The 27,825-nt window shown below is 40.4% G+C and overlaps 1 protein-coding gene across 1 annotated transcript; it reads left to right on the forward strand.

Annotated features, from left to right (window-relative positions):
* The first annotated feature begins 1,007 nt into the window (after positions 1 to 1,007).
* LOC131242542 (biotin--protein ligase 2-like) lies at positions 1,008 to 27,825 on the forward strand. The gene is made up of 9 exons (XM_058241251.1): positions 1,008 to 1,422; positions 1,500 to 1,561; positions 1,855 to 2,003; positions 4,869 to 4,989; positions 5,313 to 5,465; positions 7,119 to 7,164; positions 11,250 to 11,319; positions 11,393 to 11,469; positions 27,615 to 27,825. The coding sequence occupies exons 1-9, from the start codon at positions 1,034 to 1,036 to the stop codon at positions 27,655 to 27,657; spliced, it is 1,110 nt and encodes a 369-aa protein (XP_058097234.1). The 5' UTR covers positions 1,008 to 1,033; the 3' UTR covers positions 27,658 to 27,825.

Consider the following 27,825-nt stretch of genomic DNA (forward strand, 5'->3'; position numbering starts at 1 on the left):
CACCACACCCTCCCAGAGTATCAAACATTTTATCCTCTACCGTATAAAAACTGAGTTCGTTTTGCCTCCGTCGCGAGATAGAAACAGCGTTAGTCGCCATCCACTGGCATCCACAGATTCAGAAGTCCGATGATCGAAACCGTCCATTCTGTGAATTTTTAATAAAAGAGAACATACTTAATGGATAATGATGCCCATCACCATATGCGGATGAATTTATAACAATGAAAAGAAAAATGGTTCTAATTGAACTCTAGAAATCAAAGATTAGGATCATTATGAAGTTAGATTATAGAAAACATAGCTTACTTTACTAAATAGAATATGGACGGTTTAAATGATCGGACCAATCAGTGTGTGGGCCCCACTGGGTGGCGACACACGCTTGTTTCTGAGTCGCGACAGAGGCAAAACGAACCAATAAAAACCAGCGAGAGTAGTCGGAAAGTCCAATGCTTCTCGTTCAACAGGACCGGGATTGCGTAGTGAGAAACTCAGCAAGCTACACCATTCTGAGTAAACTCTGTGGGGCCCACCGTGATGATGTATATGTCTTATCCACGCCGTCCATCCGTTTTTGCAGCTAATTTTTGGACATGAGCCGAAAATTGATGCATATCAAAAGCTCAAATGTACCACACCAGAGGAAACAGTGGGATAATGACATTCACCATTGAAACCTTTCTAGGGTCCACAGTGATGTTTATTTGTCATCCAAACTGTTCATAAGGTCACAAAGACATGGATAAAGGGAAAAAACAATACAAAAATATCATCTTGATCCAAAACTTCTGTGGCTCCGATAAGTTTTCAATGGTAGGCATTCAACCCCACTGTTTCATGTTATGTGGTCCATTCGAGATTTATATATGGTTCAATTTTGGGCTTCTTTCCTAAAATGAGCTCTAAAAACGGATGGACGGCATGGATAAGACACAGATATCAGGTGGGTCCCATAAAGTTTACTCAGCACGCTATAGCGTGCGGAGTTAGTAAGCAATCCTCGTCCCGTTCAAGGGTATTCAGGAGCTTGATGATTAGCATCTTCAACCTCTCTGTACTTCCACTCAGCCTTCGCTCCCTTCCCAAAATACCCCTCGTTTTTCCTACATTTTCAACTCTGTCGTCTATTTCTCTCTCCTCTTCAGGCATGGAAGAAAACCCGCCATCTCTTCTTGTCTTGTCCGGAAAATCCTCTTCCGAAAACGAACTCGCTCTCTCCCTCAGAAACTCCAGCAATCTCAAGCTTCTGGACGGACACCCGCTTTCCATTTTGCTCCGCTCCGAGATGCATACGCCCAGCGAGGACGATCAATCGACGTTCCAGATCGAATCCTATATGGACACTCTCTCTACCGAACGGTTCGGCCGGTTCCTCATCTGGTCCCCGCGAATGCCTTCGACGCACGATCTCGTCTCCCAGTAATTATCCAACAAATTCCATTTTTCATCCTATTTAGAAAAATGCTCTGTTTTTTGATATTTTAGTTCGCGTACAGGAATTTCTGCGAGCTTCCTCTCTACTCAGTTTGTGTTACTGACATTCAGTTCAAAGGGAGAGGTTTGAACTCATATTGCGAGAAATTTGGCTAAGGGTGTGTTTGGATGCACAATTGAATCAAATGGCAATTGTAGTGCAAGAAAGAAGTAACCAAATTGCAATTTGCAACTTAGGGCTACTTTCTGTTCATGAATGCTTGGTAACACATTAATTTGTGTTATTTCCTTTTGATTGAACTGAGTGTTCGCAATTCGATTCAATTGTGCATCCAAACGTGGCCTAGATTTTTTTATTTTTTTTTTCTTTTGGTTTTTGCATAATCCATCTACATTTTGAATTCGCGGGGTTGTTAGGTCGATCCAAGAATGCGTGGGACTCTCCAATTGGCTGCCTAATGTTCTCTTTTACCTTACAAATGGAGAATGGACACATCGTGCCTCTCTTGCAGTATGTCGTGTCGCTCGCAATGACAGAGGCAATAAATACAGTCTGCGAAAAAATTGTAAGCAGTTTCAATTAGTGCCATCTTTGGTTAATGAGTTTTGAGGACATTGAATTCTATCTTATGTTGACTATGAATTTAGACAAGACTTATGGATGTAAATTCAAAATTAGCTGGGGAATCCTGCAGAATGTCTACTTCCTATCAACATGAGCAATATCAAGGTTCAAGACCCTCTAACATCGTTATCCGCTGCCATGGCCCGCGTTCGTTCTGATCAAGGAGTGTGTTCGGCCACACTATCAATATGAAATGTAGTTATTTTTCCAATAGTGGAAATACTGAAATAACCAAATTGTATTTTGCTCCCTTAACATTCCTATTGAGGGTCTTGGATGCAAATTACAACTACACTACTTTCAAGTTGGACTAGAAAAGTACGCTTCAAAAAGAAGAAGAAGAAGTGGACTACAAAGGAAACGAGCTGCAATTTGAGGGCTCCTTATCATGGATACTAGGAAATATCTAGTTTTTTGTCATTTCCTCTTGATTAAATTGAACGTTTGCTCTTCAATTTGCTTGTGCATCCAAATGCAACCCAAATGAGACTCACTCAATGAGCATAGGGCTATTGTAAATTCCCTTGGATTCATTACTTCCGGAAGCATCTTTCTTTCTCCAAAATTTTGTTCTAGCATTTGAGAATTGAGAAAACCCACTCCACTAATGGCTAACTATAACCATAGATGGCCATCTTGCTCTGTGACATTTTTGGTGTCCATAGAAATTGGTTTTGAAGCAAGCTAAAGATGGAATGGCTTTAAAGATAAGATAAAGATGATTCGGGCATGGTTTTTCTCTTTCCAGGTGGAATTTCATTTTCCCCTTCTTGGGCTTAATAGTGGATGGACCATTCCAGAAATGTCCTTGATGGAAAGATCCTACCCAGCCACCAACAAAAGGCTAAGGAAATATAGCAACAGTACACATTAAACTGAAAAGGCCTAAGGTTGGATGGCTAAGTTCCTATGATCTAGGAGATTCTTGCGGCATAGCCCGTTAATGTTGGGGATGATGATTATGATTGTTCATCCATGGTGGGGCACAGATTTAAATAGCAGTTTTGGAGTGCGACTCGCCATGCTGCCTAAACCACTATTACTTGCTATGTGTTTCTGTTTGGATGGTTTCGGTCCTGTCTCAGCCTGGTGACTAATTTCATTCCTAACTGAAACTGATATGACTTGGATGGAACCAAGTCATATGTGATGATTTTTTAAACCGTTGGGGCCCACTAGCAGACTGTCTGGATCACTGAAACGTGGCCTACTTATTCAGGCTAGAAATCCACAAATATTGTGCATAATTTGTGCAAATGATTGTACAATTCCTCATTTACTCATATATCCATATATTCATATATCATGTGTATGCATTAGTGTTTCAAATAGAGCCCGTAGCGTATGCGATGTAGCGTAGTCTGGCCGTAGCGCTACGTAGCGTCCCAAATACTACATAGCGCGTAGCGTCCGTAGCGTAAGTTACAATGTATTTTTTTACTATTTTAGTTTTTTATTATTTTTTCAGGTTTTCTTTGTTTCTAATGTTGAGAAATGTGACACTTGTATTGTACTTGATACTTTTAACCTATGAGATTTTTATTTCTTTTCATAATTGTGACTTGTGGTTTCAATTAGACATTATTAATTAAAGTGGTTTGCTTTGAAAGTTGTTGATGTAATAATTATTTGATTTGGCTTATATATGTGGATTGGCTTTTGATAAATGATAACTAATAACTTTTTTGAACATGCTTATAATTGATAAAATGAATCATCTTTTAGGCATATTTATTTATTTATTTTTCACTATTTATTATATGTCCTATTTTTAAATTAAAAAAATAGAAGTATCTTGTAGCTTACGCTACACGCTACGCATTTATACTACACGCTATAGAGGGCTGAGCGCTACGCATCACGCTACCGCTATTTAAAACATTGGTATGCATGTTTTCTAGTCCTTAGGTGGCAGCTGGTCGTCAAACCTTTGCCAAGGAAATCATGAAAATTCCTGTTTTGACTCTTGTGATTGGTAGAATGGGATTTGGAAGTTGTCACCAAATAGCTGGGGAGGGTATTGACAATGATGATGATGATGATGACGATGACGATGATGATGATGTATGCATGTCTTTGTGTACACATGTACACACAAGGAATGTTCAAATGCACCTCAAGTGATGCATTACCTTGCCATCCTCCTTGCACACATGTGCCAATGTTTCATGTATTCACAACATCTGAGCCTTCCAAAAGGTGTGGGTAGCACCATGAAGATTTCTTATTGAGAATATTAGGCTAGTTGACCCATCAGGCTGGCCACAACATATTTAACAATTGAAGGCTGATTGCCATTTTGAGTGGATTGGGCTGATTTTTGTGCAGGGTGATCTTCATGGCGAGGCCCAGCCCACAACAAAGTATTTTGTTTATATATTAATAGATAGGCAGTGTACGATAGATGCATGCTTTCTTTAGTGATAGAGACACATCAGTACTTGCAAAGGGTCTCATGTTTGAGCCTTCCAACTACACATTACTACAAGTGGGGGTTGAGCTGGGCTTGGGCTTAAGAATCTGCTGATGGTTTGGGCTAGTAATCTCATTTTGGGTTAGGGGTTGGGCTTGGGCCTGGATTATAGTCTTGTTTTTAATAAATGGGTCATGGCTTGTGCTAGCCTACACCCAGCCCAAGTGTTGCCCATTGCCACCTCGACTTATGAGTATGTGTTTCATTTGACATGTTCTTACTTTGCATGGATCTTGCACTTGAATATTGTGATTTAGTTTTTAATTTTGTATCTCATGTTCTGTATTTTAAAGTTAATATTTACTTTAGCTTGGGAAAATGGTCTAATTTCAGGGTTTGCCACATCTTGATGTTAAAATAAAGTGGCCGAATGATCTTTACTTAAATGGCCTTAAAGTTGGAGGCATCCTGTGCACCTCAACATATAAATCAAAGAAGTTCAATGTCAGTGCTGGTAAAAGCGCCTGTTTCTTCTGTTGATAATCTATTTTTCTTTCGTAATCAGTATTGCTCGCACATGCCTAAGTTGGATTGATGTTGTGGAGATGTTTTCCTTGTGATGCCTCATTGTCTTTAACCCATAATCCATATAGACAAATACTGACAGTTTTTCCTTTTTTTTTTTCTTTTTTTTTTCTTTTTCTTATTTATTATTATTTTTTTTTTGTGGACTTTTAAAATTGACTGACCTGTTGTCCTTCATTTCACATTTGAAATATACTTCATTTTCTAAACTAGGTCATGGCTAAGTTGTCGAATGACATGATATCCTTGCAGGAATTGGCTTGAATGTGGATAACGAGAAACCTACTACATGCTTGAATGCAATGATACGAAAGTTGACCTCCACATACCAGCTAAAGAGGGAGCATATTCTTGCAGAGTTTTTCAATAAATTTGAAATTCTTTTTGATGTTTTCATGAGCCAAGGTGAATCTATATCCTATAATCTTTCCCTGATATGATTCAATTTCATAGCTCCACTATTGCTTATTTATATATTGTTGTTTCCCTTTTGTTTTCCTTGTCTACTCACTTTCACTGGATGATTTGGTTCTTTCCTGGTGTGTTTTTTGTTAAATTGGGTTGAAAGTTAACCCATGAATGTATTGAAGTCAACTGTGCTTGTGTCAGACCAAAATGAAGAATGCCTAAGAAAACTGGTAAACACCAGGCAGAGCCATGCAGCCCAAATACAATGCATGAACGAAGGTCAAAACTGTTACATGTTAACCAAAAGCTGATAAGAGCTGGCTAAGCTAAATGACCAGGAGACTGTTGTCTTAGAATTGGGTTTTGAATTCAAATGTGAACTATATCTCATCAAACCCAAAGGTTCTGAATTCTGCATCGGCATTCATACATGAGATCTTTTGACATTATAGCAAAAGGATGATGGTTCCTAATAGAGCCAATATGATATCTTTCTAGAGAGCAGAGCGACAAATTAGGAAACTTAAACTTGGCTAAACTTTAAATATAAAGGATCATACCATCTTTTCTTTCTTTTTCATTTAGATTGGTATTTCCTATCTTTCCATTCTTATGTTTTCCTCATTTCCAATTCTGTTTATTCTTTTTCTTTTCTTTTCTTTTCTTTTCTTTTCTTTTTTTGCTAATTTTACCAAATGTGTTATGGTTTTGCACTTCCTTGTAGCTGCTTTCTGCTGTTAGGGTGGTTCTTGGACTTGTGATTTCAACATTTAATGCTAACTTATCATAGACAGCGTGCTGTGAGAAAATGACAAATCACTTGATCGAGCTGCAACTCTCATATAATGTTGTCACGGTTTTAAAATCTTTTGATTTAAACTGGGGGTATGGTATTGCTTTCGATTGTGTGATGGTGAAGCTGTGGTCAATCCCGTATACAAACTCATTAGAATGACTGACTTAAAGTATTTCATTGGGGTCATTTAGGTAAAAAATGCTCATGGTAGGTGTAATTGAAAATGACTGATTCTTCCTCTTCGTTTTTATCATCATCTCACATTTGATCTCTTTTCACAATATCACCATTTCAAACACTTTAAAGATTTCTTCAACTTGGATTTATAGAAACTGGTAAACCTGTTTCACATTGATGCATCATAACTAGGACTGTGAACAGGCCAGGCCTAGGATTGGCATAGGCCTGGATTTTCAACTGGTCAGACAAAAAATGTTGGTTTTGCTTGGCCCAGTGACAGCCCTAACCATAACCAATACCAATTTCATCATCATCATCTAAGTGTTATCCTAATTAATTGGGCTTGGCAACATGAATCCTGTTCCACCATTCCACTCTATCAAGGGACATACCTCCAGTTGAACCATTGGTTGATCATCAAGTCTTTTCTTACTACTTCTACCCACATCATTTTGGGCTTCCCCTTGCCCTTTTAGGGCCTACCCAATACCAATTTCAGTGTTACATTTATCATGGCCGACAAGATTCAGTTTCTCAATGTTCTTGGATCATTCCTGTGCCTTGGTGGCTTTACTTTTTTCTTCTTCTTTTTTCCCCCTCTATAGTGCTTTATGGAATTATTTTGAATTAAGACGGAGCAAAATACTATAATACATTGCCACTTTGTAATTCAGGGTTTCAAGCTCTTGAGGACTTGTACTACAAGACATGGTTACACAGGTGCAAAACAATTCCACCATGCAGTCATTTTTTGTATTTTTATACTCACTCGTTTATTTATTATCATTCAGAGTAGTTTGTTTGGCTTTCTGTGTTTAAGTTAAATAATCCTTTTATTAAAAGAGAAGGGCAAAACGAGCATTAAGGACCAATAACACTAGGGATCTGATGATGAGGCTTCATATATCAATACATTACAAACCATCACCCCAGTTTTCCTCTGTTCAGATTAGACTGTCAACATACGTGGTTGACAATGATGATTAAGTTCCAGGTGTTCTTTTATAAATATTGGAAGGACATTTAGGCATTATCTTTTGGGTGGATAAAATTTTGGTTTTGACTGTCAGGACAGATTTACAAGGTAGGGTTTTCCATCTGCCAGCATCGACTTTTAATGTAATGTTATTAGTCATCCATTTTTTAAAATGCATGGAGATAAACTTTGTCAGGGTGGCTCCACTCTGTCTCTAATGATACGACAGTTGATTCTGACTTGTTCTGTCCATCCATTGAACTCAAGGTTTAAAGTGTCATGGTTCATTTATGATGTCACATTACAAGAGTTCCATGGGAGATAAAGAGTCTCAACACCAATTTCGGGAAGAAGAGTCTTCAACTAGATGACTTTGCATGCAGGCTAAGGCTTGCATGCTCTTTTCAGCTTCACCAACAGAACAGGCAGCAACCTATCATTTCATGGTCTTCCAAGATATGGGGCTCATACCGAGAAACATGCAAAAGAGTATCCTGTGGTTCCCCTATTGACACTACATATCCCAAAAATCAAACAAAGAGTTTGATAATTCGATAAAATACTAGATCATCGAGGACCTAAGGCATCTAAGGCATGTCAAGGATCAAACTAGGCATCTGGAACTTGGCTATCTAAAACTGTTTGGTTTCTTTTTTCTAACAACAATATATCAATTTTCTTTGTCATGTGCTAGATGAAAGTCTGTTGCTTGTTTTACCATTTGTGCATCCCCTTCCAAATAAGCCTCCAATGAGAATGGCCTCCTCACTTTGCATAGACAACTCAAATTTTTATGGAGATATATCGTAATTTAGGGGGCATATTCCATTATATTCCCACTTAGTGATGCAATAAAACAATGTGTTCCTGGTTGGTTATTAGAGCTGGGCATGTCTGACCCGATCTGGTGGATCCGACCCGATCCGAACCGAACCGACGGCCTGGATCAGTGCGGATCGAGTTGGGCCATTCAGATCTAAATTTTTTTCGGATTGAGTTCGGATCGTGGTCAATCCGAACCGATCCGATCCAAAACCCGCTCCGAATGGATCCAATCCGATCCGATCTGGAGTGGATAAACCACACGCATCATGTCATGAGCCCTCTCTCTCTCTCTCTCTCTCTCTCTCTCTCTCTCTCTCTCTCTCTCTCTCTCTACGTGAATGCAGGTGGGCTCATGTGAACAACAACATGCCTTGCACCACGGGCTCACCTTTTACCACCCCCACTCTCTTCTTACCTTTATTTATCCTACTCTCGTGAGTAGGATTCCAAATCCTACCCTCCCCACGCATCAATGTAGAACGTATACAGAGATCTGATCCGTTGATCATGTGCACCCCACCATGCATGCTCTATGGCATGAAAATCAGACCAGTCGGGGCATCATTTGAGCCACATGCACATCAAATACGTACCATCTGTCTACCTTTTAAATAGCTCATTTCATCTCACATGGGAGTAGCCAATCCATTCCCCTATATAGCTGCTGTAGGTACGTGTCATGCGAAGACGAGCACTGACGCTCCTCGAGCTCCGAGTTGTATGAACGGTTCAAAGGAGATCAATGTTATATGGGCCCCACAGTGATATATTTATTATATCTACACTGTTCATATATTTTTAGAGATCATTATAGAGCATTATCCAAAAAATGAATAATATCCAAAGATCATTTGGGCCACAGCACAAATAGCAGCAGAGATAATGATTTTCACCGTTAAACAATTCGTGTGATCCACTTGATAGTTAGATCTGTCTTATTTTTCGTCTCAAGGCTTAAGACGAGCTCGCCAAATGGATGGACGGTTTGGATATAACACATACCCCATGATCAGACCCACAGAACTTGCTAACATCAATATGCAAAGTGCACGTCAACACAGCTTCAATATCGTGCTGTGCACGTCAACACAGCTTCAACTTCGTGTTGTGCACATCAACAGAGCTACGCGCCTCGAGCTCTGAGTTGTATGAACGGCTCAAATGAGATCAAAATTACATGGGCCCCACAATGATGTATTTATTATATCCATACCGTTTTTCCATTTTTCGTGATCGTTTTAGAGCATTTGAAAAAATAAAATAAAATCATATCTAAAGCTTAAATGGACCACACCGAAAATAGCAGCGAGGATAATGTTTTTCATTGTTAAAAAATTTGATCCGAATCGTACCCAACCTGATCCGACTCGGTTTCCCTGACCGAGTCGGACTTGGTTCGGGTCAGGCCAACCGTGCATCGGATCGATTCAAGTCAGATGTCTCGAACTCGGTCCCGGATCGGATCGAGTTCGGGTTAGCCTATATATATATATTTCGGACCGAATCCGATCCGACTTGGTCTGATGCCCAGCTCTATTGGTGATTCAGTTAAACAGTTACTTTCTTTAGACACCTCAAATTTGTACACATATTATTCCATTTTAGGAAACGTGTTCCATGACATTCCTGCAAAGGTTATGCATTTAAAGGGTTCCCTTTAATTATTGGAACACAAATTTCTCTCTCTTTGATGCAAAGATTGCCGATGCATTGCCAAAATTTGGCATGCACAGAAATTACTTTTATACTGGGCAATTTCTGTAGACCGGTGAAGATCTTTTATCAGTGGCGTGTTTTGCTTTTCTATAAAGTTGTGTCTTTGCGTGCGTGTGTTTTGAGTGCCACTAACCATGCAAAGGACGATCTCAACCAACTTTAAGGGACAATCTCAACCATATTACCTAAATCGCTGCTCCTACTCTCAAACTGTGATTTAGATCGTGTCCTAGATCGCAGTTGGATTATCTGTCTTCCGATTATCCTTGTTGAATTGGATTGTGCTGTTTGAAACTTTGAATGCATAATTTGTTTTCTGTACACTTTGTTTTTGGAAAGAATTTGTGCGTAGGCTGTTAATCTCACAATGCATAAATCCAGGAGCTTTGCTAAGCCTGCACACTTTGTGTAAGGGCTATTCGTGTACATGCCACCAGGTGTGCCAGCATGGCACGCTGATATGAGATCCAAGCCATCCATCATGAGAGTTCCGCAGCTCTGCTGTGTGATAATCTTGGTACAAGAAGGTTGGCCCACTGATCAGGTTGGCCACAATCAACGAAACAAAAGTTATGGCTGAAAAGAGCTTATCTGAAGTATGGCTCTGTTCCCTCATAACCTGAAGTATGGCTCTGTTCCCTCATAACCTGAAGTATGGCTCTGTTCCTAGGACTGTACATCTCAATGCCCCTGCTTTGGATGGCAATAGTTCAAGATATACAAAGATTGGCTAACTCTATTCCATAAAAAATAAGTGATCCTGAGATAACATGACTAAAAAATGGTTACTGCTTGAAATTTAATGCAACAAAGTGAAGAAATTGATGGTTTGGATTTTCTAAACTTTGAAACAGTGAAGAATTGATTGCTTGGATTTTCTGATAGGTGTGATTTTAAAAACATGGGCCACCAAGATAGGACCAACGATTGGAAAACCCTCGTTAGGACATGACCATGCGATGTGTACCATAGAGATGGCTCTGCCATACTCAAGTGCTATTGATACTAACTAGATCGAATTATTTCAAAGTAAGTACAGCATGGCAATAGTCTATTGAACTAGGGGAACCGAACCTATGAACCAGATGAATTGAAACACAAACTAAATTTCCTTGGCCCAACAAATTGAGTAATTTTTCAAAGTATCAAACTAAGAACTGTGAATTTGAACTCGAACTGGTTGAACTGCAATGCAGGTAGCTCACGTCTGCTTTCATGTGTGTGCGTGCATGCGTGTGTGTGATGAACTAGGCCTAGTTTCATATTCTGTTCTATTCTGTTTATGCAGTGGGCAGAAGGTTGTCATAGAGGAAAGGAATGAGGGACAATCCATTGAAAACATTGTAGTTACCATTCAGGTGAAGTAGACTGAAAACATTGTAAGAACCTGAACTTGTGGTCATCTAGGTAACTTTTGCTTGCTTGATGCAGGGTTTGACGCCATCGGGATATTTATTGGCTATTGGGGAGGACAACAATAAATATGAACTTCATCCTGATGGTAACAGGTATTTTTCAGGCCCATATTCTTTCTCCTGTTGGATTATTGAATGAGTAACAAATAGAAGGAAATGTTCAGTAAAATGATTAGTTATGCGGGATAGATCTTCTTTCTTGCCCGAGAATGTGATGTTACGGATCCCTCTTTGCCCAACTTAAATATTTAAGAAGTGTGGAGAAAGGTGGAAATGAAGTTTGTTTGTTGTCTACGATAAACTGAAAGTACATGCAATACTCAGTCAAGAGATTTCTAACGCATGTGATGGCAATGTTTGAAAAGACACTGGAGACGCAACCCCAGGCCTACCTTCAGGGGCTCTCCCAAAATGCCTTTCGACGAGGCTCTCACAAAATGCCTTCAGGCATACAAATCAATGTGTAACTAATGCACTTGATGCACCTTAAGTGGTGAGGTGTGTGATAGTTGATCTTCCCCTCAGTCTCCCAATCGGCCCTTCCGAGAGTCACCTCAGATCACTGCCGATTCTTTAATCTGCTGAGGAGATTAACTGGGGTCTGAAATCTTTCCGTTTCAACGCTTCCTAGGTAAAAATTGCCGGATTCCGTAAATTGATCACTAATTGGTGGGGGGAATTTAGTGTTGTTGGTTTTGCTGGGTTCAGATTGTGTGCCAAGTTCAAGATGCCGAAAGATAAGATTAATCAGTGGAAGACCCAAGTTCTCTTTTCTAGACAGTTTGAAATTGCCAACCTCATGGCTTCCCTGTAGCAGATTGATGCAGATATTGAAGGAGGGAACTCGTTTCTTGATATTCTGGCTAAAAGAATTTCCCTTATTCAGGCTCTGTCAGCAAGAGCTTTCGAAGACGAAATCTCATGGAAACAAAAGGCTTGGGCGAGATGGATTAAAGAGGGCGACAAAAATACGAAATATTTTCACACTTTGGCTAGTATGCACGCCAAATCCAATAAGATTAGCAGTATAGTGGTTGATGATATCCGGGTGGAAGAAAAAGAAGTGATCGTTGAAGCTGCTATCTCCCACCTCAAATCCCTCCTCAGATCCGCCCACCCCATACGTCCTGGGATTATCACCTTCATCTTAACCCCATCTCGCCTGCTGATGCTTCATCTCTTGAAGTCCCTTTTTCCTCTGAAGAAGTAAAGCTGGCCATCGACTCACTTGGGGGTCATAAAGCCCCTCGGCCTGATGGATTTCCTATCCTCTTCTTTCAAACCTTCTGGGAGGTTATTCAAGCTGATGTGATGGAATTGTTTAACGAATTTCACGACAGGGCCAGACTTTTTGCTAATCTTGGAGCTACATTCATCGCTCTTATCCCGAAATTCCAAGGGGCAGCGTCTTTCAAGGATTTTAGGCCGATCAGCCTGCTGGGTTGGCATACAAGATCTTGGTCAAAGTTTTAGCCACTCATTTGTCTAAGCATATCGACAAGATCATTTCCGGCAATCAATGTGCCTTCATTTCTGGGAGGCAGATCATTGAATTTGCTCTTATAGCTAATGAATGTATTAACGCTGCTCACAGATCGGGTCGCAAATTCATTGGATGCAAATTAGATATCGAAAAAGCGCACGATCATGTTGATTGGGAATTTCTGCAATTCATGCTAGCCAGAATGGGTTTTGGGCCTCTTTGGAGAAGATGGATGGGTGAGTGTACCTCGTCAGCTCGGTTCTCTGTTATTCTCAACGGGTCTCCTTTCGGCTTCTTCAGGAGTTCTCGTGGCCTGTGTCAAGGGGATCCTTTATCTCCCTTTCTCTTCCTTATCGTCGGCGAAGCCTTATCAAGTATGCTCCATTCTGGTTAAGAAGCTGAGATCTTAGATGGTATCCCCATTCAGGGCCTCTCCACCCCCATTTCTCACATCCAATTTGTTGATGACACCCTGATTTTCAGCGAAGCCTCTCTAGATAAACAAGGTATTCTGTATCAGTAGCGGTTGGTGTAACGGTGCCCACCGATACCGATATAGATACGAGGGTGTATCGGCGATACGGGAGTGTAACGGCCCGTAACGGTGCAATTTTATTTTTTATTTTTGCCAAAAAAATATGAAAAAATATGGATTAAATCCAGAATATTCTAAGCATTCCAAATATGCATTCATTTATAAATTGAAACATGTTTGCGGAAGTGTAGTGGTCCACTCTTTGGTGAGAAACTATATTAGACTGTCTGATGAACTTATGAACTAGACAACTTGGTATTAGCTATAAATATTTTATATTTAATTATCTAACTATATAATATCAATATGAATTAATTAGAATGAATCTAATACCAAAATATCTCAGGTTTGTAGGTATTGGTGTATTACATAAGTTGTGACTTGTGTACATTTTATTTCAACATACAATTTAGGGACTTTTATGTCCAATTATATAATTCATATATCTAACAAATTAATATAATTTTTCCTAATAAATCTTAAGAAAAAATTTGAAATTATATTCAAGTAAATAGTGTTGTCGATTTAGAGCTGATTTGGTGGACCATTTGATGCCCCAAATCAATGTTAAATTCATGCAATCTATTGACACTTATCTCACTAATGGATTGGTGGATATTTATTGAACAGTGATGAATGAAAAATATCAAATGATCCTATTTCAAAAAAACAAGTGTTTGCAAATTAACGGTGAAAATCATTTAAATAATTTAATTTTGGAATTGTGACATGGCAACAATAGTGCCATAATTTAATTTATTAATTTTGAGTTAATGCATGCCTCATGGCCAATTTTTACGGCCATGTACTAGGGCCCACCACGATGTATGTATTGTATATCAATGACATCCATCCGTTTTATCAAATCATTTAAAGGCATGGTCCAAAAATGAGGTAGATCCATATCTAAGGTGGACCACTAGTGGGTGAGGCCTTGAAATTGGGGCCCACCTTAATGTATTTGTATATCCATGTCGTCAATCTATTTTGCGAGCTCACTTTAAAGCATGATCCAAAAAAACAGGCAGATTTAAACCTTAGGTGGATCACATGCACTAAAACAATGCAAGTGCACAGTAAGCATTCAATCCTACTATGTGGTCCACTGGAGATCTGGATCTGCTTCATTTTAGGGACCATACCTTGAAATGATCAGGAAAAACTGACGAGTGGCATGGATATATAATACAATACATAAATCAAGGTGGGCCGCATGCACTAAAACAGTGCAAGTGCACTAAGTGGCATGCACCGCAGACCACTTAAACAAATAAGGTGTGTGGCTGTTTTACAGCCACGCACCCATTCATTTTTTTTCCAGAGGGAGAGAGAAATGAGAGGGAAAAAGAAAAAAATGAGAGGGAAAGAAAGGGAAAATGAAAGGGAAAGAAAGGGAAAATGAGAGAGAAGAAGAAAACGATAGGGAAAGAAAGAGAAAACGAGAGGGAAGAAGAAAACGAGAGCTGCAGCCACAGCCGCAGCCCGAGAAGAAGAAGAAGAAGAAGGAGAAAGCAAGAGGGGCCGCAGCCGCAGCCCGAGAAGAAGAAGGAGAAGGAGAAGAACAAGGAAAAAAAAGTTTTTTTTTTTCAATTTTTCCTATTTTCTTTAGGCTCATAACAACTGTTACGAGGCCGTAATACGGGGCCGTTACGGTCACAAAATTGAAGGGGTGCCCATTTCAACCTTGTATCGCTAACGGTGTCGGCCATTACTGTTACGTATCAACCGATACGTAACCGATATAGGACACCCTGAAATACAATCAGCAACCTCCATACCTCCATCCTTTGTTTCGAGGCCGTCTCGAGTTTGTCTGTTAACCTGACTAAATCCAAAAATTTTGGCATAAATCTGGATGGAGAGGAAGTTAACAAATGGGTTGACTTCTTCGGCTATGCGGCGAGCTCCCTCCCCTCCACGTTTGTGGGCCTCCCGCTGTGCTTTGGCTCCCCTCCTAAATCAGCCTGGGACAAGTTTATTTCAGGATTCGATTCCTTTCTGGCTAAATGGAAATGTCGTTTTCTATCGTTCGGTGGTCGCATTACTCTTATTAAGGCGGCACTCTCGAACCTTCCCATCTACTTCATGTCGCTTTTCAAATGCCCCCCTTCAGTCCTAAAGACAATTGAGCACAAAAGAAAAGATTTTCTCTGGCACAACAAGGGAGAGAAGAATAAATTTCATCTGGTGGAGTGGAAATCCATGTGCAAGCATTACAATCAAGGTGGGGCAGGTATAAAAAACTTGAAGCTTATGAACAGGACTTTGTTGGGCAAATGGATTTGGCGATTAGGTTTGGAAGGCAACAGCTTGTGGAACAAAGTAATAAAAGGTAAATATGGGCAATCAGTTGGTGGTTGGTAGTCGAACGCTTCTTCTCGATACAAAGCCTCCGCGATCTAGAGAAGCATCATTTCCACTCAAGACTAGGTTCTGCGTGGGGTGGAATTTCAGCTTGGCAAAGGATCAAAAATTCGTTTTTGGAAAGATTGCTGGGTGGAGAACGCCCCTCTTAGAGACAAATTTCCTTCAATCTTTTCTCTCGCTGTTAACCCTGATGCTATGGTTGCTGATTGTTATTCGGTTGCTGCTGGAAAGGCTGTTTGGTCAATGGATTGCAGGAGAAATTTACAAGACTGGGAGGTTCAAGAGTACGTGGACCTCAACCTCCTTGAGTGTATCTACAGGGTTCATCCCAACCCTCTTATCGAAGACTTGCTGCTCTGGAACATGTCCAAGACTAACAGATTTTCGGTTCGCTCCTTTTATCTTCAGTTGGACAATTCCTCCCTCTCCACAGATCATCATTGTTTGCAAATTTGGAAATTCCCGGCCCCTCCCAAGTTCATTGCGTTCGGCCGGGTGGTCATTTTGAAAAGAATTCTGACAGTGGATAATCTTAGGAAGAGAGGGATGTTCTTAGTTAACATTTGTGTGTGCTGCATGAAGGCGGAGGAATCGGTGGACCATCTGCTTCTTCATTGCCCATTCATTTCTGCCATTTGGGCTGCTATTCGGGCTTGCTTCGGTCTCAGCTGGCGCCCTCCTGATTCAGTCTGGCAAGGGGTGAAGCTTGGAAGGAAACGAAACAAGTTGTGGAAAATGGCCCTTCTTGCCATTTGGTGGTGCGTTTGGGAGGAGAGGAACGGCAGATGTTTTCAAGACTGCTAATTCTGTGGGTTGGGTCTTATCTAGAGCTAAATCGCTAATCATTGAATGGGCAACCCTTGTTGAATCCTTGAAGGATTCCAACCTTTCGTTTATTGGCTTGTAGCCTTTGTCTGCTATCTCAGCAGTATTGGTTGCTGTTTTTGTTCTGTTTTCCCTTCTTTTTTCTAATCTAAATCTTGTTATCTTTGGAAAAAAAAAAAGTTAATCCCCCCCACCCCCCCCCCCCCCTCAAAAAAAAAAAAATAAAAAATCATGCTTTTTCGTCAAGAAGCATAATTCTTTTGACTGGTTTTGAGGTGTTGGAAAGCAAAAAAGGAAAAGCTTTTGGGGATGTTTGGATGCATAAAATTCGTTAGTTATGAATTTTGGAAGTTCATTAATTGGTCTCTTCAGGAAATTGAAAGTTCATAATTTAACACATCCGTTGTTTGGTTGTTCTTGTCGAATTCTTGATTTCCAATATTGCTGTTTGGTTGGGGCCTAATCAAATTTTTAGTATGGTGGAGAGGTTTGCATTAGTTTGTCAAGCCTTTTAGAATCAGTTGAGGTGGAACGATCAAAACCATCCAATCAATGGTCATCAAAATAGGAGGTCCAAATAAAACATAATGTAGTAAAGGTCCAATCATGGATCTGATCCCTCAATCGGGCATCCCACCTGTCATTGCCATCTATCTCAAAACCTACTTTGATTGAATGATTCTAACAATTTGATCAATGGCTAGGAAAATGGATGGTCGATATTCATTATAGTAGAGAATTCCCAATCATTGATTTGGACTATCCATCATGTGGGGTCCACTTTTAATTGACCATCCCTTTCAAATGTGACACTGATGGAATTATCCTACCCAACCGTCAACAGTTGTGGGAATGGACAAACCATATTGATTTTCCTAGAAAAGGTCTAGTCATTGATTCTAACTATTCATGTATTGGGGCTCACCTTTGATTGTCCATCCCTTAGAAAAATCACTCTAATACGATGATCTTGATCATCTGATCAATAGAGAGGAAATGGACGGTCCATATTTCTTATGCTAAAAGAGATTCTATTAGTGATATGGACCGTCCATCATGTGACACTCACCTTTCAGTACAGATCGCTTCCAAATCATCGCTTTAGTTGGATGATCTTAAATGTCTGATTAAGTTATTAATGCCTAAAAAATGGACTCTCCATATTCATTCTTTCATAAGGTCCAATCATTGTCCATCATATGGGGCCTACCTTTTATTCCCCTATCCCTGTCAGAAATTATTTTGATTGGATGATTCCAGCCATCCGAGCAATGGTGTGGAAAGTTGAAGGTTTGTAATTTATATTACTATTGATTATACTTGAAAAGTTCATTGATTTGGACCTTTCATCATGTGGGGTCCACCTTTGATTGTCCATCTTATCCTTAATCTAATTGGATGATTCTAATCATCCAACTGATGGATGGGAAATAGTTGATCTGTGATATTGATTTGGACTATCCATCATGTCTGGCCACCTTTGGATATCAACCTCGCCAAAAAATCATTTTGATTAGATGATTTTAACCATTCAATCAATTGCTAGGAAAATAGATGATCCCATATTGATTATAATAGAGAAGTCGGAGTCATTGGACTGCACATCATGTGGGCCCCACCTTTGATTACTCGTCACCCTTAAAAGTCACTTTGATCAAATGGTCACAACCATCTTATTAGTGGTAAGAGAAACGGACAGTGCATTGTGATTATAATAGAGTTCTTATGATCTGGATTGTACATTATGAAGGGCTCTCCTTTGATTGATAATCCCTCTTAACAGTCCATTTGTATTGGATGATCCTGACAATCTGATCAATGGATAGGAAATGGACAATCCATATTTGATTGTAATAGATAAGATCGATTCGTTGATCTGGACCATCCAAGATGTGGGGCCTGCCTTTGATTGCCCACCTCTCTGAAAAATCAGTCTAGTATGATGATCTTAACCGTCTAATCAATGTTATTAGTCTATTTGGTTAGCCATCCTTTGATTGGGTGAATCCCTATAGAATCAACACCTATAGAATCAAATTTTATTTTATTCTTTTTTTTTTTTTTTTTTTTGCTAATTAGCGTTTATGGAAATTTGTGTTTAATTTACAGCCTACTCATGTTTTGGTTGTTTATTTATTCCTCAACATTCCCTTCTTTTAAGTCACCGTGTGATGAGCTTTACACATACCAAAGGCAATAGACATTTCGAGGAAACACAACCTTTGTTCACCACAAAAATCACTATGAAAAGATTTGCACCAACACAGAGGCAACTGAATTTCATGTTCCTTAAAGGAAGCCAATAGCAGATACAACTAAAATGTCCCTTGAAGCTCACAAAAATCATTTAAAGATTTCCCATAACCCTAAAATTTCCTTCAAATATTTCTAGCCATACTTTCCCTATTAATCTCATCCCTTAATTTCCTTGCTAAAGTAAACCCACCCCCCTACCCCCCTTCTTTTTTTTTTTCATCCTCTAATAACTTGAAACTTTCAAAAGACGATGCTGATAGGAGGAACAACTAAATAGTTGAAAATTTCCCGAACTAAATTTGCTAGTCTTATATCCACTTAAACTATAACATAATAGCGACAATTCGAAAAATCCCATTCAGTCCCAAAAATGAGAGACAACAATTACTAATACCTTCTAAATATATTTGAAAACGGCGTCTTTCAAAAAACAGTTCCACAAATAGAAACTCCTGCTCAAGATGAGACTTTATAAAACCCCTTAAATATTTTCAGGAGATGTCCATGATTCCTCAAAAATATGGATGGCCCGAATCTGCTGACAAGTTTTCTGCAGCTTGCAGCCTGTTGCTTGCTGATGTCAGCATTACCCAAGTGGAGTTTTGAGAAGCCTTCTTATTGGTTCTAATGAGAATGCCAAGTTGTGTTTGTGATGTGACGTGCCAGAGTCAAGGTCCTAGTCATGCCTCCATTTTTCTTTATCCTAATTCCTTGTATGAGACAACCGTGTTAGTTCACCGCTACTTAACCATTACTAGCAATCATTTGAGAGAGAAATGATCCAAAACCCTGTCTGACTCACAACCCTTCAAGAGTTAAACCATTAGCACTGTGAGTTTAGTCATTTACTGTTATTCAAACCTAATGGTGTTGAACAAATAGTTCCCTACCAATCACTCAAGAAGGCTGACTGAATAGACACCTTGGACTCAATAAAACAGAGGCCCTGGGCAGTGTTATCTATCACATCCTGCAGTCCTATGTTGTTCCTTTGCTTCTCAGTTGCATCTCTCTATCTAGGTTTGCAAAGTTGGGCTGCTGTCTGTCCAGCACTCCTGCCCAGCCTTTGAGTCAAGGATCCTGGCCTAGTCAAACCTGCCGAGGATCTGGTTTTCCCACGTCTTGACAACCTTCTAGCTAATTATCCTGCCAGACAAGTTAAATATGTTGGATCGGGCTAGAGCAGTCCATCGGGCCTTTAGGTAGATTTAAGCCCAGGCCCAGCCTGCAGGTCTTAAGCTTCAGCCTAAGGTGAGGGGACCCTGGCTCATCCAGACCCACTGAGGATCTGGGTGGCCAAGTCTTGCCGGCATTCTAGATAATTATGCAACCTGACTGGTGTTTGTAGTATGGGTACACCATTACATGCATTGCTGACCATTGATGCAGGACATGGGGAAAAAGTTGGAATTTTCATGGAAACTTCAGGAGATGCTAAAATATACATGTTTACATATTTAGAAATTAAAAAAAAAAAAAAAAATGCAAAAAGGAACCATACATAATAGAGTTTTTTCTTTAAAAAAAAAACTTTTTTTTTTTTGAATTTCTGAACATTTACACATGCTCTCTTGTCCCTCACATTGAGCTGCATCGGTGATAATATTGTCAATACAGTTGATACAAGGGAAATTTTAAAGAGGGCTTCGGGTGATATTTTGCTGATATTATCACATATCAATACATTGGGGTTAAATCACTGGAATATCGGTGATACTTAGAAATATTCAGATTCAAGGGAGTTTTGGCATCACCCAGCTGGTGATGCCAACAATATTGCCAATATCTTGAACACCGATCCTGACAAGGTTAAATACGTTGGGCTAACAGGATAGTCCACTAGGCCTTTTAGCAGATTTAAGCCCAGGTCCAACTTGTGGGTCTAAACACTTGGCCTCAAGTGGGCTGGGCATGGACCTGGGCCAGCCCAACCCATTTTAACCCTACCATCTATTATTCACATTCATTCCATATTCTGGGTTTTTCTCGTCTAGGTTAATTCCTAGTAGTTGCAACAGTATTTTGTTGGGCTGGACACTGTCCCAGGGACAACCTTGCCTGGCCTGTTGCAACTACTAGGAATTAACCTAGACGATCAATCATCTTAAAGAGATTGAAAAATGCACTTTCCTAATAATCTAATCGAGGGGTAATTCAATGAATTGTTCATATTGATTATAATTGAAATGGTCCTTACATCATGTGGCCCTGACATTGGATTGCTCATTTCTCTTAAGAATAATTTGATTATGCAATTGTTACTATCTGATCAATTGTCAGTGAAATTAATGGTCAGGCTGATTATAACAAAATGGTCCCATGATCAATTTGGATATCTCGTCAGATGTGGCCACTTGGATTGTCCATATCTCCCAAGAATCACTTCAATTGAATGCCCTAACTTATAATTGATGGCCAATAAATGGATGGTTCAGATATGAAAGTGGCCAGATGCTCAATTTGGATTGTCCGTTATGTGAGCCCCACCTTGGGTTGCACCTCTTTAGAATCACTTCTATCAGACAATCTGAACCATCTGATCAGTGCGGGAATTAAAAGAGTCAGTCGGTCTCTTCTGGATTAGCCATCATGTTGACCCCAGGTTGATGTCTCTGAAGAATTTATTTGATCCAATGATCTTAATCATCTCATTGGTGACTGGTAAGACGGAAGTTCCAACTGATTGGAAGAACAACAGTCCCAATGATTAAACAAGACTGTCCATTGCACAAGTCCCACCTTGGATTACCTAATCTCTTACAAAGTACTTTGCTCCAATGATTCATATTATTCTGTCAATGTTGGTGAAGGTGAACTATCTGTATCTATTATTAAAAGGTCGAGTTAATGTGGCTAGAGGTGGAGGGATTTTCTGATTTAATTAAAGATTGGAGTTCATTTGAAGTGGAGGGTTATGTGGGTTTCAAGTTAAGCCAGAAATTGAAGCTTTTGAAAGGAAAAATTATTGCGTGGAAGAGGGAAGTGATGGGAGGGAGATCAGGTTTGAAGAAATTCTAAGAAAGTTCAGGAGCTTGACTTCAAGGCTGAGGAAATGGACTTATCGGAGGAAGATAAGATTCTTCGACAAAGGCTTGGGCAAGACTGTGCGAGTCACCTAAAGGAGGAAGAGATTTAGTGGAGGCAGCGGTCACTCGCCACCTGGTTAAAGGAGGGCGACAAAAATACAAGATTCTTTCACAGCATAGCAGGTGCTCTGGCTAGATGTAACAAGATGAGCAACATTGAAGTGGAGGGCAAGAGGCTCGAGGAATAAGTTAAGAGTATGTACTGCGGTGGACCATTTCTATAAAGAACTCTTGACAAATGAAGGGTGGAGACCAAAATATGGATAACCTGCTCTTTGAAAGCCTCTCTAGGGATGGGGCAGTCTCTCTTGAGAAGTCGTTTTTTGAAACTTAAGAAAGTTGTGGATTCTTTGGGAAAGGATAGAGTACAGGGCATGGATGGGTTCTCCTTAGCATTTTTCTAGATCTTGTGGGAGATTGTGAGAAGGGATGTGATGAGATTCATGGGGGAATTCTCAGTGCGGGGGAGGATTTCAAATGAGCTTAGGGTCTCATTCATTGCCTTAATTCCAAAGGTGTCGGGAGCAGAAATTTTAAAAGACTTGGGACCTATTAGCCTAATTGGGAGTTTGTATAAGATTCTTGCTAAAGTCTTGGTGTCTAGATTTTGAGGTTTTCTAGCAAGGGATAAATCTAAAGTTCTAAGGAGCATTCGTCGAGGGTCGACAAATTTTAGATAGTGCTCTTATTGCTCATGAGTGCATTGGTTCCAAACATATGGAAGGAGTGAAAAGAGTTGTATGCAAGTTGGACATTGAGAAAGCATATGACCATGTGAATTGGGATTTTTTGGACTACACGCTTTGGGTGTATCGGGTGCAGAAGGAAGTGGAGAGGATGGATTAAGGAGTGTCGTAATTCAACTAGGTTTCTGGTACTGATTAGTGGATCACTAAAAGGATTATTTAAGAGTTGAAAGGCATCAAGCAAGGTGATATGCTCTCTCCCTTCCTTTTTTGTAGTGGTAGCTAAGGCTTTGGGCAAAATGTTGGAGCGTGGGCAAGAGACTGGTCTGTACCATGGTTTCTTTGTTGAAAGGTGGAGCACCTTGATTTCCCATCTTTAGTTCGCCAACAACACGATACTTTTTTGTGATGCCGAAACATCCATGGTGGAGAAATTGAGGATGGTGATGTGATGCTTCCAAGCTGTGTTGGGGTTAAAGGTTAATATTGCCAAGAGTGTGATGTTGTGTATTTGTATGCCGAGGGAGGAGTTTGTGCAATTGGCTAAATTGTTTGGGTGTGGGGCGAGTTCCTTTTCCTTCACCTATTTGGGGTTGTTGCTTTGTATTGGGACCATTGGTAAACTGGCTAAACATTTGTAGGACGTAGTGGTGGAAAGATTCGAAAGAAAATCCTCTAGGTGAAGTGTAGGTATCTCTTGCTAGGGGGTTGGATAATTCTCATTAAAGCAGACTTGCCGAATTTGCCAATATATTTCATGTCTTAATTCCAATGCTCGAAGTCAATGTTGGTGAGGTTGGATGGGTTGAGGCGCGATCTTCTAAATCTTTTAGATGTTGTGGGAACTCTTCCTACAACATACCTTGGTCTTCTCCTCTGCATTGGAAAACTAGCCTCATATCTTTTGGATAAAATCTTGACCATATGGAGAGGAAGCTCTCCCCTTGTAATAGCAAGCTCCTCTTGATAGGTGGAAGGATTACTTTGATAAAGGCTTCCCTTTCTAATTTGCCCCTTTATTATATGCCTTTGTTGCATTGTCCAAAATCGGTTATCCTCCGAATCAATAAACTCAAGGGAGTTCCTCTAGCAAGGGAGGTCCTCTAGAAAATATCCACTTTTAAATTGGAAGGGCATTTGCACCCCTTACTTAGAAGGGGGAGTGGATATTAAGCGGTTGGATTTGGTGAATGAAGCTCTTTTAAGTAAATGGTCTTGGAGGTTTGGTCAGGAGGAGTCTAGTCTTTGGAGATCAATCTTGCTGCAAAATATGGTTTAGCCTCTTTTGGTTGATGGGCCAGACCCTCCCTTTATCGCTCATTTATCTAGAAAGGGATCGCTAGGGTAGCCCCTAAAGATTTTGATGGCCTGAGTTTTCTTTTAAACAACAGGGAAAATAAGATTTTGGGTTGGTAATTGGTGTGGTAGGTCTGCCCATAAATCTGCTTTCCTAGTGTTGGCTTCTCTCTGTCCAGGAGCAAACATTTTCGGGGCGAAATGTTTTTCGAGCCAAGGCGAGGATGGTGTTTGGCTTCCTCCTAAACGGAGGAACCTATCTTATTTTGAAATCCTGGATTTGATTGCCATTCTATCTCGTTTGCAGGGGTTCTTTCCCTCTTCTGGATCGAAAGACTCTAGTTTAGAGCCTACCTAGTTTGGGTAACTTCTCGATGCGGTCATTCTACAAGTCCCTTATGATTCATGCCTCTTTAGTCAACTGTTGTCATTCAGGTGGAGGCTCCCCCTAAAGTCTCAACCTTTGCATGGTTGGCTGGAAAAGACTATGTCCTCACTATCAATGATCTTCAGAAAAGGGGCATGATCTTGATCAACGCGTCTCGTGTGCTTCCAAGAGGTTGAATCAGTGGATTATCTTTTCCTTCATTATTCTTTGGTGTGAACATCTGGTCAAGGGTTCTGGATCGTGTGGGAGTTTCGTGGGTGATGCCCTCCATCGGGGTTCTTTTCTGTTCGTGGCATGTGGGAGATGGAGCTTCCCTCAGTTGAAAGAAATGGAGAATCATTCTTCTAATGGTTCTTTAGGCCATTTGGACAAAAAGGAACAATTGGTGCATCCGCATTTGTAGGGTTTCTCTAATTGGTGTGTTCTATAGGGTTCTGATGCTTTTTAGGGACTAGGCGGCTTAATCCGTGTCGAGGCTTTTCCAGTTTAGGGGTTGGTTTGTTGTATTTTTAGTTTTTCTTTTTATTGTTTTGCCTTGTTTTCTCATTTCTATTCTTCGTCTTTGCTTGATAAATTTATTCATCTTTAAATAAATAAATAATAATAATAATAAAAAGAGGGTTTAAAAGGGAAGAACAGGTTCGTCCATTAAGATGAGGGTAGGCGTGCAAACCCTATGATGAGGGAGGAACATGGATTAGGGATTTACGGTTGATGAACAATGTGTTGTTGGGCAAATGGTTGTGGAGGTTCGAGACGGAGAAGGTACAATGTGGAGGGACACAAATCGCTAGTGAGTATGGATGCTCTATGGGAGCATGGTGTATTAGGGAATCCTCCATGTATAGAACCACGGCAATCTAGTTAGGGATTATTTCCATGAAGTCAAAATTTGTTGAAGCGATGGGCTTTGCCCTTGGGAATGGGGAGTATTGGTTTGGGGGAGGACATTTGGGTTGGTGAGGTGTCCTTGCAATCTTTGTTCCCGAGAATTGCTCGCCAATACACAGCTCATGAGGATCTGGTAGTGGGCTGCTTTTCAATTTGTGGTGAGGCTGTTGTGTTGTCCCCCCCTATGCCACACATTCCTTAGGGAGGAAGAGGTGGAGGAACGTGTGGCGTTGCTAGATCATATCCCTTTGTGTTGTCCAGTGAGTGGGGAATGGGATCAGATGGCTTTGCGGAAGGACAAGTCTGGTTGTTTCTCGGTCCAGTCCTTCTATTGTGAGCTACATAAGCAGGGAAGGGTTGGTGAATTCAAGCACACACAGCATATGTGGTCCTACGGTGCTCCGTATCATAATGGTAACGTGGGATGATGCTACCTAATGTTTGCTTGATGGGTCTGGCAAGTGCTGAATCAGTCGATCACCTTTTTCATGGTGTGCAGTAACATAACGGTAATGGTGCCAATCGTTATGCATTATGGGTTCATAATGGTCGTTACGGAAAAAATTACCCATATTGGCCCCGTAACGGCCATTACGGCCTTTATTATGGCCCATTATGGCCCCTGTAACGATCTGTTACAGGGCCAATGTAAGTTTTCTTTTTTAGTTTTTTTTAGTTTTTTTTTTTTCCAGAGAGAGAGAGAGAGAGTAATGGCCGTTATGGCCCATATCATAACGGTAATGATGACGGCTGTTACAGCCACAGTTTTTTTATTTTATTTATTTACACACGCACACACACCCCCACACACTCACGCCGTAGTGGGATTTCACCACCTATGGGTACTTGAACCCTTGACCGGGTGTTGAAACTCCTGAGAGTCTACCACCGGAGCAAGAGTAAGGACCCACTGTTACAGCCACAGTTACTGTTATGGCACACCTTGGTCCGGATTGAGCATAATGAAGAAGTTCAAAGGCAGATTTGGACCCTCTGTCATGTTCCTTGGCTTGGATTTTCGATCTCTCTCAAATAACCACTGCAATTTATTGCAAGGGCCCAATCATTGGTTCACACCGACCAGCCTGAATCCAACATTTTATTGGTTATGGATTCTCGAGTATCCCTTCCCCTACTTGATTGCCCATCTCTCCCAAAGAATCACTGCTAAATCAATCATTTGATTGATGGCTAGCAGCCATGGTTTTAAGATTTGGATAATTCCCATGCGACTCGTCTGAGTCGACTCAGACTCGGTCAGATCCGATATGGTTTGACACAGTGAGTCACCCCTCATCTGGCCAAGTTGCGACTCAGACCAAGGACTGAATGAGCCGGTCCCAGTCAACTCTTAAAGCCCTTGCTAGCAACATTGATTGCGTGGGTCCTGCCATTTATTCGCACCAACCATCCTGTGAATCTAACGTATATTGCTCATGGATTCACAAGAATCACTTCCCCCCTTTGCTAATCATTTGATCTATAGCTAGACACATTGGTAGTCCACATTGATCGTATGGGTCCAACGTCAATTTGCACTGACCATCCTGTGAATCCAATATCTGATTGCTCATGGATTCTCAAGAATCACTTGCCCCCACCTCCTAAAGAACTAAGGCCATTTTGCAAATTCCTTAATTCATCATCATCTTCTAAATCTTATCCCAGTTAATTAGGGTCGGCAAAATTCCTTAATTCATGAATTGGGTAAAAGACAGTAACACAAACACCCAATACCTCACTTAATGAATTGGGCAATTAGAAAAAAGAAAAAAGAAAAAAGAAAAAAAAAAAGCCTGCCAAAATCATGAAGTAGGCATCAATCCAATCCAAACTGCTCCAAACCAGCCAGCTAATGAATGCCTATGCTCATCATTCTCCTTGGCTTTTCATGCCTTCACCAACAGGCCACCAGCCAACACTGAGAAAGCCTGTCTTCACAAGGTTGTTGTAGTGTACGACATTGAATTTTTGTAGCACGTCAGGATTCCATTCCTTTCAAAATCTTGGCCATAGCATGCTCGTGCGTCACCTTAAAGAAATTAGGTACATCGAAAGTGCCACTATGGTTCAAATAATGTTGATGCTGCATGAGAATGGCCCACAGGAGGCCACAGCTGTAAGGCCTATTAATTAAAAGGTGTGTGGTAGCACCTGTAGAAAAAGAACTTCTGATTACAGTACGTCCATCTTGGAAATCTGTTAGCCCTGACGTCATAGTTTTGGCCTCTGATTGCATCCAAGTCTAGTCTACTGCAGCTGTTGTTGCCGCTTAGAAATGGCCTTATTAGAATATGTTATAGTAGTCTATATTCTCCAATTGGCGTCTTTTATTTATTTATTTTGTAACAGTTGTATTATATGATGTTGGTTGTCATTAACAACTACTACTTGTATGAGTGAGAGGTTGTCGATGTTTGTGCAGTTTTGACTTCTTCAAAGGATTGGTGAGAAGGAAAGTGCAGTGAAGATGCTGCTGCTGAATATTCATGTGGTGCTTCCTTTATCTTATGAATTTTTGTAATATTTTATTTATGTTTTCTAATGGGCCAGATTCTTCTGGATTTTCTTTTTCGAGTTAGTGGTGCCCGTCACCTACATGAATAATCAATCACCGAACATTGCCAGTTTTCGAA

The sequence above is a fragment of the Magnolia sinica genome, chromosome 4 (genome assembly GCF_029962835.1).
Source record: "Magnolia sinica isolate HGM2019 chromosome 4, MsV1, whole genome shotgun sequence".
In the NCBI taxonomy this organism is placed as follows: Eukaryota; Viridiplantae; Streptophyta; class Magnoliopsida; order Magnoliales; family Magnoliaceae; genus Magnolia; species Magnolia sinica.